At 43.8% G+C, this 11,427-nt stretch overlaps 1 protein-coding gene across 1 annotated transcript in view; it reads left to right on the top strand.

Annotated features, from left to right (window-relative positions):
• Positions 1-10,924, top strand: part of lrch1 (leucine-rich repeats and calponin homology (CH) domain containing 1) — a 70,940-nt gene extending 60,016 nt beyond the window's left edge. The window contains 4 exon segments of the mRNA XM_020621569.1: positions 2,795-2,904; positions 3,325-3,462; positions 3,722-3,799; positions 7,526-10,924. Of these exon segments, the coding sequence (XP_020477225.1) occupies positions 2,795-2,904; positions 3,325-3,462; positions 3,722-3,799; positions 7,526-7,819 (620 nt within the window). The 3' untranslated portion in view covers positions 7,820-10,924.
• Positions 10,925-11,427: the final 503 nt, after the last annotated feature.

An 11,427-nucleotide genomic window follows, 5' to 3' on the forward strand; every position in this document is an offset into this window, starting at 1 on the left:
TTGTACATTGTGGGCACAAAGGGGAGTTTGAGGGTCCAGACATGATTTTATTTGTGTGAGGGTTGGGGTTAGACGTTTAGCTGTGATGGGTAAGGTTAGGGTCAGGGGCTAGGGGATGCAGTAAGTCAATGACAAACGTGTGTGTGTGTGTGTGTGTGTGTCTGGACTAGCAGCAGCAGTCACTCAGTTCGTCCAGTGGTGGTGGTTTTGCCTGTCAGTCCTGAAAAGAGGCTCTGTTTGTTAACAAAGTCTGCCTCCATGTTCATCTTGGCTTCATTAAAGGGATGTTTCACCACCCTTACGGATGGTGGTGATGTCCTGCTCTAAGTCTTTATGGCCTTCTGGGACATCCCCATACTTTTACAATTTGAATGCATATCGTTTTAAATATGCGCAGAGAACATGTTGTCACCACTAGTTGTCAGCACACAGATGAGTATTTTCCAGGGAAGGTCTGCTCCCTGCTGACCGATTGATCCTGTTAGACCAGGGGTCCCCAGACCGGTACCGGTCCCTGGATCATTTGGTACCGGGCTGCAAAGAAAAAAATTCGTGGTTAAAATTATAGTTATTTTTCTTTCATTAGTCTTGGTTTGAAAAACGACTGTTTCCGCTCTTGCCTCACTACCACACTTGACTCTGGCACGCCATTTTACGCATCAGTGACACAAGCTAACCCTTTAAAAAAAATGACCCAAAAACAAAATTCACTGGAGAGCTTTTTCGGGAAGGAACGAGCAAACGATGGGACAGCAGAAGGGTCACAGACTGCCAGCAAAAAGAAAGCTGCATTTAAAAGAAAATACCATGATTCCTACCTAAGTTACAGGTTAATCGCAACAGGTGATACACAAGCTCCACACCCGCTATGCATAATTTGCAGTGACCGACTAGCTAATGAAACCATAAAACCCTCAAAAATGCTTCCCACATTGAGACAAAACACCCTGCATTAAAAGACAAGCCCTTGGAATTTTTTTCTAGTTGCAGGGAAACAAGCCCAGTGCTCCCACTGACTCTGCATTATGGTGAGTTGATATTATAGTGTAGAATTATTGTAATTGCCTAATATAAGGTGTAATTGTTGCATTCAGATTACATACTATGAACTGACAAAGGTTTTTGCTATTGGAACCCCTGTGCATCTACCCGGTCTACTGAAAAATTTTCATGCATGAAACAGTCCCTGGTACAAAAAAGGTTGGGGACCGCTGTGTTAGACAGAGACCAAATGGTGACTTGGTCACTGTATTTCAGGGCAGGACTGCTGAACACGTTCCTAGAATCAGTGTATTTGTGAGAAACTCTCCCAAGCAGGGTTTTAATAAGTCGCCAGAGGAGGAGGCACAGAGATGCTGCAGGCTCACAGTGTCCAGATGGCAGAGAGGGAGGAGGGAGTGCTCAGCAGCTTGTGAAATGACATGACCTAGAAGATAAAACCAGAGAGGTAAAAGAATTTGCCCTTCATCATCTCCCTCACTGAGACTGCACATCACTCAAGGCTTTCTTGGAGTCAGACAAACATACTCTATCTGTTCAGGTCATTTTTCTTGGTTCTAAGATCTGGGTCACATCTCTGAACAGAGATGCAACCGTCTTACCTGCACCTCATATTCATCTTGTCACATTGTTTCTGCAGAATCTGGGTCAAAATCAAATTTCACACCAACTTCAAACTGTAGCAACATAAAGGACCAGTTAGTCCAAATCAGAATACATTTTCCTCTTACCCAGTTGTATCTACCATCACCTTAAATGGCCAGTTTTATTAATACATCATATATTTTAATGAATCAGTTTGAAGCCTCAAATATGACTATATACTTAGAAGTAATATCCACATATTACTTCTAAGTATTACAAGTTCTATACCCAAATTTGTAGTATATAGTCAGTGCACAATGGCTGTGTAGTCTGAGACAAGGCAGTTTATGCAAGTTCCAACTATTAAATTAAGATTTATGAATACATGTCACTAAGCAAATCTAAATGTTTACTGCCTTAAGACAAATTTTATTCCAGTGTAGTAGAATATAAATCAGTGCCACTGATTTAACATGTGCAGGTTAGTAGAAAGCCTCCTCTACTGAGCTCTGGCTCAGTGTCCTCTAGCTCCTCCCTCTGGCCACCCAGTAGCACTACTCAGATACCGCTGGGTTCAGGTTCATACATGTGTAGAAAGCAGATGAACGGTTTAACCTGCAGGTGTGTGTGTGTTTTGGTCCAGGGCATGAAGAGGTCGAGTGTTTCACACACTGACAGGAACCGATGCTGCTCTCTCTCGAGTCTGGTCTCATCTGTATTTGTAATCCCAGATTTCATCAAGTTCTTGTCCACATTCTTGGTTCTTATCCAAGGAGTTATTATCATATTCCATGCAAGAAAAACTGTTTTTGCTGCTATTTAAAGGAAAACTGTATTTGGGACAGTTTTGAAGGTGGCCTCCTGGAAATCTGAAGCTGTTGTGTCTGGAATGAAAAAACCACTATAACATTTGATGGTAAATCTCCCCATCACTGGTGTGGCACCAGTAGGTAATGAGTGCAGGACTTGACCGTGAACTGAAAGAGCTGTTTTTTGATATGAACTGTATCAGACTGAGCTGACACCAGAAGGATGTTGAAGACTCACTCCTGATACAACAGGTTTTTTCACTCACTTGCAGAGAGATGCATTTAATGACCTATGTTTGAGAGACATTGGTTGTTTCTTCTAATAAATGCAGATTTTATCCACGTCACTGTGTCCATGTGAACATGTCAGCTGACTTCAGTTGTCCTTCTGTGTGTTGCAGTGTTCCTGCGGAGTCACAAGAGTCTGGAGTCTGTGGATCCTCAGTTCACCATGAGAAGAAAGATGGAGCAGCTCCGGGAGGAGCTGGAGCTCATGGAGCAGCTCAGAGATGTGAGACACACTGTTCACACTTCATTCATAGCTGTGATTACAGGAACATTCTCTTGTTTTATTACTTATTTTACTCAGCATTTATTTTTAATAAAAACAGAGCATGAGCACAGATAGCACCACTGATGCACAACTGAAACTGAAAAATATAATAAAACATAAATAATGAAGTAAAAGCTCCAAAAGATGTACGGTAGTAATACTGTGTTTGACAGCTGTGCACTGTGATAGGTTTAGAAAACACAGACTTCTCCTGAAAAACGCTACAGAAACTTTGTTGAAACTAATTGTCGACTGTAAAAACACTGATTTATTACAACAGTAAACTGTACACAGCACTGTGCAGTGTTAATAGTGTGGATGTGGTAAACAGTGACTGGCACCACATGCACCCACCTGTTGATATTGTTTCCTCCTCAGAGCATCGAGAGCAGGCTGAAGGTCGACCTCCCCGAAGACCTGGGTTCGTCTCTGATGGACGGTGTTGTGCTCTGCCATCTGGCCAATCACATTCGCCCACGCTCTGTCGCCAGCATCCATGTCCCCTCGCCTGCAGTGGTATGTCTCGGACTGTCAGTCGTGATCTTTGACCCCCATGATGACTGTTAAACCGAAACGCATGAAGCTTGATCACCCAGAGTGTCTGTCATCTACTTTTATTTTTCTGATACAGTTTAAGTTGCTTCTAAAATTGGTGATCGTGGGAGATTATTGTTTTCAGCCAAATTAATCTTTAACACAGGTTAAAGAACCGAGCAGTTGAAAAGCATAGTGTAAATCACCATGTTTGTGTATTTGTGTGGTTTTGTGCTTCTAGCCCAAACTTAGCATGGCCAAGTGCCGGAGAAATGTGGAGAGCTTCCTGGACGCCTGCAGGAAGATCGGTGTACCAGAGGTAAGCCAGGCACCAGACCCTGAGCCATGCTCTGATGGCGGTGCAGTCTCTAAACTGGGGGTTGTTTTCAGGTTAGATTAGATTGCCTAAGTAATCGAAGTAAAAACTCTGATACCAGACATAAACAGAGGCTTTTATAACTGAGGTCATCTTTGCATCAAACCACAAAGTCCTCAGTCAAATCTGAACATACAGACATGATGCGCATAATTTTGTATTCAGTGTCACTTGCTGAGGAATTAAAACCTCATGTTTGATGTGAATAAACGTCCACAAATGCTCTTGGAGATCACTGGAGAAGACCTGCCTGAGAGTCACCGTGTTTTGGTCAGTAGCAGAGTGATCCAGTCTGTACACCCACGGGTGCCGTGCACACGGGAGCTGCTAGGAGCTAATTTGGCTACATTTAATTATGCCAGGTGTCCAGTATATAGGCTAAGAAAACAGAGCTCAGTGTGTCGCTCGCCGTCTCACGGGCTTTCAGACTGATACACTCAGTCAACATACTGTAGTTTATAACTGATGACTGGATGCAACTCGTCACTGTCCAGTTTATCTATAAGAAGTTGGGGTTTAGCATAACCAGTATAACAGACTGGGCAGCCCCACTGCTGCTGACGGACCAGTGACCCCCCCAGCCTGAAAACACCCCCAGCTCATCAGAGAAACTCCACTGGAATCCAACACAGCTTTGTTGCCGACATGGTTTCAGTTTGGCTCCAGGTGACTGATTATTGATCAGATGGCCGGAGGATGTGACAGGAACTGTGTACGTGTCCTGCAGAACATAAATCAGGATCTTGAACAACACATTTTTGACATTGATGACAATGCAGTATTAGCTGCTTATTTTAACTTGTGCTGATAAATGAGACGAAAAGCAAAGATTTTTGCAGGACACTGAAGACGACATGAGACTGTAAACCAGATCTGGGATGAAGGCTGATGGTTCTGCAGCAGTTCTCAGCTGTTATTACATAAATATGACACTAAATTATCCTTAATATTTTCCATGTACATACTAAATTACAGTATTTTTAAAGGAACTCCATACTCAGATTGCCTGGGAAGTCTTTACCTTGAATTCAAGAACTGCTGAGTGTGTTAACTCCCCAAGTTGTGTTCCTATCTGTACATTCAAACTCAAACCCTTCAGCCATTTCCGTGACTGGTTTAAATTTCCTGTCTGCCTCCATTTTGTTCTCATCGCTTTCACGCTGGTTTTGTTAATGTCAACTTGTAGCGCTGATTCATCACCGTTGTCATCACTGCCTGTGGCTTCCAGCTTCCTCCATCATGACAGGAGTCGATCGGCTTCAGCGCCAGACTGAGCTGCTCTGGGTTTACTGTGTGTTCGGGCGTAGAAGTTTTGGTTTGATGCTGTCTAAATGGGTTTCAAACATGAGCAGCATTAAAGGCATTGGAGAAAGAACAGGTGTAGCGTCTGAACATTTGTCCCCAGTCTGTCCCGTCTCTCTCTTCATATGCTGTGACTGGTGCATTCTGGGAAATACAGCATGAGAGAGCACCATAGGTAGTCTTAAAGGAGTAGTTTCACGTTTTAGGAAGCACGCTTATTTGCTTTCTTGCCAGTAGTTGTGTGTTTAGGTTGAACTCTCATGTCTTTATGCTGAGTAACAGCTGGTTAGCTTAGCTTAGCATAAAGCCCTGAAACGGGGAAACAGCTAGCCTGACTCTATCCAGTGATTTTAAAAAGTCCACCGTCCCTCTCCTCTGAGGTCATGTTCAGGTGTGTGTTCTGCCAACACACAGGGCTCCTCTGTAGAATACTGGGTTGTTTGGTTAAAAAGTTGAACATTGTCACTTGGCTGCAGTGGTTGATGACATTCCTGGTAGATTATTTTGCAGCACGAGTGTTGTATTTCTACTGTTTACCTCCCAACTGAACTATTGTACCAAAAGATGTTGTTGTAAACATCTGTCTCAGGGGGTTGTACAGTGTAAACCTCCATGCAGCTGCTATGTCTTTGAGCACTTTGATTTGTTTCTCCACCGGACTTCTTGGATCATTGCCACATCAGCCCACCAGGGTTATGTGCTGGACTAGTTCTTAGCTGGGTCGGTGGCTTCCTGTGTTAGCTCTGCACTGATTCAGGCCAGCTGTCTCCCCCTCTGTCCAGTCTTTACAGTAGGAGTCCACAGACACATGCTTACAGTACAGATGCACAGGCATAAGTGACAGGAAGTTTGTGTTGATCAGATTTTTAAGTCAATTAAAACACATCTGTACACTGAGGTGTGTCCGCCTGCGACAGAACAAGCAGGGTTAGTCTTCACAGCCAGGACTGTTGAATCGTGATGACCGTTGACAGCCATAATATTAACATAATTATTATTCATATCATGCCAGAAGGTGATCAGTGAATTGAACTGGTATGTTTTTCACTTTTGACCATTTTATTATATTTTCTTTTCTATTAGTGTGTTTTGTCTTTACTATTGTGTTATTCTGTAATTTTTAGAGACTTTTTTTCTCTACTTCCAAAAACAAATGGTGTCTGTGGCTTTTCTCTGTGGGACACGCTGCTTCAGAGCTGTTTATTTGACCTGACCTTTGACCCCGTCTCTGCTGCTTGCTGGCTGTCTCCAGCTTCTGTGTGGATGTTGCTACCTGCGGCCTGAATGCTTTACTGACAAAGCTTCTATGTGAAGCCTCTTGCGAGCTAATGTGCTAACAGCTTGTGTGCTAATGTGCTGGCCTGCTGCACTGGCTCTCCCATCAGCCACTTCACCTCTCCATTATTGGCTGCTTACTGAGAGAGGAGACAGTTTACACGTTCTTCGTCGCCCCCCAGTAAGCATCCCCAAGCTGGTTGCCACAGTAACCCCTGCCTGCCTCCGCCTCATGCCACCAGTTCACACTCCTACATGTGACCTTTGACTTCTGTCCTTTTCTTTCTCTCTTTACTTTCCGGCCGGATCTCACCTCATCTCCTCCTCATCCTCCTCATTCATACGATTTGTTCTTCCCTGTTCATATTTATGTCCTCATTTTCCTCCACCCTTCTATTTTTATTTATTTCTCTTGTCATCCTCTTCATCACATCCTTTTTTCCTCTTGTGCCACCTTGTTTTCTTTTCTTTTTTCCTCCTGGTTTTTGATTCTTCCTTGGAGTATATTTCACCTGGCCTTTCTCCTCCTCCCCTCTCCCTCTCTTTCTCTCTCTTGTATTTTAACTCTTGCACTTTACCTCCAACCATTCTCCCTCCTCTCTTACTCATCTCCTTGTTACCTCCTGCCATCTTTCTTTTGTCCCTCATCCTTCTTTTCCTTTGCTTTACCATTATCTTTCCTTCCTTGTATCCTTTTTTTTTGTTGTTTCCCACCTTTTCCTCCTACCCATTCCTTCCTTTTCCTTGTCCTAATTCCCCTTGTGTCCCTTTCACATCTTCACCCGTCTTTCCTCCTTTTTGCTTCTTCCTCATCTTTTCTTTCTCGGACAATATTTCACTCCTCTCTTCTCCTCGTTTTCTACCCTGTTCCCCTTTTTCTCCATCATCCTCTCCCCTTTTTTTAACTTCTTTGCTATTTGAACTATTTAAAACACTTTTTAAACTCTTGCATTTACTTACCTTCATATTTCCTCCTCCTTTTCTCCTTCCTTGCATCCTTTCTTCCTCTCCATGTTGTTTCATTCCCATCTCCTTCCCTGTGTCGTCCCTCCCTTCCTTTATTTTCCCCTCCCCTCCTAATGGGGACTCCAGTCTTCCCTCTGTTCGCCCTATGACATCATCCAGTGCCACCTTCAGCCAGTTTGCGTTGCAGTTCTGGCGCTGGTTGCCTTGGATGCAACCTCTCCAGCCAGGAAATGGGAAGAGGTACTCATGACTCCATACCCCACCTCCACCAGGGTGTCAAACACTCCCTCACTGGTTTCAGTGACCACCCAAACCCCGTCTCCCGCCTGGCAAATCTGGGACTTTATCGGCTCGAGTCTGGTTCACATCCTGTGCCTAGTTCTGCTCTTCGTGGCCTATACTTGGAGCGAGCTGACGTAACCTTGACAGCAGCCTCCTGTCAATCACCTGCCTGCCCAGGCCCCTCCTCCTTGTTTTTGCTGCATTTATGTCACATGGGAAGAATCTTACTAAAAAAAAATCACTCCTCCTGTCCAGAGAGCTTCCTTCCTAAACTGATTTCAGTGGAAGAGAGAGAGGATAAAACAGACGACTTTACTGCGAAGTTCAAATGGAAGCTTATGTGAAACTGGAACAGCCTAAATTATTTAAATCAGGTCTTTTTAGATTGTGAATCCCTCTTGGAGCGTTTCCACCACATCCACCAGTTTATTTTGACATGCCTCCTAACACAGAACAGTACTGGGTGGAAATGTGCTTTAATTAGCATTTTATCCTAAACGTTGTGCTCAATTTGTGCTACATTTACATGGAAGCTTCACTACAGTCCAGTTCTGCTGAGCTGTGTGGAGGGACAGCAACACAAAGTCCGAATTTGCTATTAAAAGTTATAGGAAAGTCACTTGTTTATATCATCTGACCTTTTAAATGTATGTTTGTACAGAACAAGGAGTGTGGGTTTTTTCCCGTCACTTGCATTGAAATTTCTTCATGAAGGGATCCCTTTGCATTGTGGACAACAGGGAGAGTGACTAGTGATGCTTTCAGAGCATGTGAGGGTTGTTTCACTATGGACTTGTCAGCAGTTCTGTAGCCTCATTAACAAACTGTGGGTTTGTGTCGTGCAGAACCATCAAACAGCAAGTTCAAACAAACCCGCTTCCAGTGTAATGTCCCCATGTGGGATGATGCTTTTAAACCAGATCAATACTGTTGGGCCCATGTGATGTGAATGCAGCGTTAGCGTGAACCAACGCTTCTCTCTTCACCTTCTGCCCGTTCATTTCCCCTTCTCGTCTCAGATGTGTCCCTGCAGTCAACTGACTCTGAAACTGAACTGAAGCAGTAAATATATGGTTACTTGAAGTCACTGATGTCTTATCGACATGTTGTACAGTGGGGATTTGTGATCTGTGCAGGAGGGAGAGGGGTGATTCCAGTCTGAGGCTGTGCCCTGCTTCTGGATGCATTGAAAGTTACAGTTGAACAAAACCACTGACTTGTGCCCATGACCAAGTGGTACAGTTAGAAACTGTCTCCCTGATGAAACGGAGTCAGCGGTAGTGTTCACACAGTGAGCGCTCCACACTGAGCAGCCCAGTGTTTCTGAGGGAGCAGTAGCTGGCAGACATTTGGAACCACAGTGGAGGTCGACTGGACAAGTGGCTGGAGACGAATCAGAACAGCTAACATCTGTTGCTATGTCCATTTACTTTGGCGTAACTAGTGTGTGATAGTGTGATAAGTTGTTCAGGTGTAGATTATGGTTGTGGCGTCTGTTAAACTTCTTATAGGACTGTAATCCAATAAAACAGGTTCTTTACTGCCACTTACTGGCTAAAGATGCTCTTCAAGGCTGTAACTGAAAGTTTAAAGTTCCCTACGACAGTGCAATGCTGCCAGTCTGATTACATAACACTGAAATAGATACCCATAAAAGAAACGCATACATAGACTCTCAACATAGAATGTTTCAGCTGAAATAAGTTTAATATAGAACAGAAGAATGTCCAGTAGATGTTTTCTATAGACAGGTGGCCAGTTGGATCGACAGCAGAATAAAATTCATCTTCACTTCTCAGAATGGATGACAAAGAGTTAACTGCATGAAGCCAATGAACATCTGTAGCGGCTGAGCTAACCAGTAACGTGCTGGTTAATTAGGAACAAGCTGCTCAGCCACTATAATACACCAAGCTACGTGACTTTGACATGCAGTGCTGGCCTTGGAAAGCTAGCAGGTCATATGAAACTATAGGCTAAGAGAAGTCAAATGCAGAAGGACTAATACAGTGGTTTCTTCTGTTTTGGATTTGGAATTCAGATTGGGACATTATCAGCAGAATATCTTTCCAGTAATGATGGGACAGATTCTCACGGCTATGACTTGTGAGCGTTCATGTCATCAGACAAGTGAAGATGGCAGCTGCTGCTGTAACAACAAGACAGTCACCGCTAGTTAAATGGCTCCTGTTGGCCAGATTATTGAGACACCATGTCACTGTTTAAAGATTTCACTAAGACGTCTTCCAGGTGGTGAAGACCTACAGCGTGGTCGCTGCCTGGCACAGCTGCAGCTCACTCTCAGAATGTGTTCATTCCAGAAATTTCACCTCCTGCACAGATAAAAGCCTCCAGTCTCAGAGTGACCACAGTCAGAGACTGGAAGCTGTGTTTTCATGGCTGTTCCTGTAGTTTCAGTGATTAAACTGCATAAGCACATGATTCCTGTGTGGAGATGCCCAGAGCAGCACAAACAGCCATTATAAAGTGGTGACTGAAGCCATATGTCCATGGGTAGTGATGGATGTTATGTTATATTTATCTGGTTGAATAATAAACAGTTATTTGAGTGTGGTGTTTTGAAGCTTAAGGAAAAAGTGGAGTTTATTTGCCTGTATAAATGAATTAACTTGTTTTATTTACATTGGTGCACTGTTCCTGTTTGTGGAGAACGTGAAGGGCTGCAGGCACTAGATGAATTTATATATATGTATATATATACTAGTTTGGTACATGGAGGATTAGCAGCACACCACTCTGCGTGTGATGCTGAGAGGATGTTTCTTATCCCCACAGCATCATGTCTGTTGGATTAATTCACAGAAGCTGAGTGACTGCAGGCGTTATTGGTACTTTAAGTTTTCATTTTATGGAAACAAAATGCATTGTATTTATTATATAGAGAACAGTAAAGCTGTGGGTTGAGTAAAGTGTTAACTTCTTCATATTCTCTGAATTAATTCCAGCAGTGAAGTTTTTTTTTTGCGGTTGTTACGTTTTTTTACATTTGTGCTGATGTGGGTGGATTAATTTTTCTGATTTGTGTACGATGTTTGACAGCATGAACGTCTGAGGTATTAAATGCAGTTTAGGGGTGTTGTGGGTTCTGCAGTGTCGTTGCTTAACGTTGAAAGTCTTACAGGAGAAACGTGAGGACCTAACGTGACCTGAACCTGAAAAGATCCATGCTGCTCTCATGTGTGTATTAAAAATGAAATAAAACAGAATATTTGTTGGTCCATGTTTATGCCGTTGTCAGTAGCTGGAGGTCATGACGCCGCAGATGCAGAAGCATACGTTAGATTGAAGCATTGTCTGAACCCTGTGCCTGCCCTTCTGTCTCCTCTGCTCCTGCACTCCTCCTCCTCTCTCTCTCCATCTGCCCTGCGCTCTGACTCTCCCAGGACAAACTGTGTCTTCCTCACCACATCCTGGAGGAGAGGGGCCTGGTAAAGGTGAGCATCACCGTGCAGGCTCTGCTGGACGAGGCCTCCGTCAAACACACCCTCCTGACGTGAACAGTGGCGACGGCTGGAACCTCCGCCCGACACACACCTGGCCAGCACGGCTCTGAGCTCATTCTGCATCCTTCCCAGTAACCCGGGGTGCATAACGGTGTTAATGCAACTAAACCAGTCCAAAGTGGATTTATGTACTAATTGATCAGAGGGAACATGTGGGCAGGTGAAGGACCTGGTTAGCAGCGTTGGACTGGTTCACCTTCAGCTCAGTGTTTTACTTCAGTT

Source organism: Monopterus albus, unplaced genomic scaffold (assembly GCF_001952655.1).
Source record: "Monopterus albus unplaced genomic scaffold, M_albus_1.0 scaffold261.1, whole genome shotgun sequence".
Lineage (NCBI taxonomy): Eukaryota > Metazoa > Chordata > Actinopteri > Synbranchiformes > Synbranchidae > Monopterus > Monopterus albus.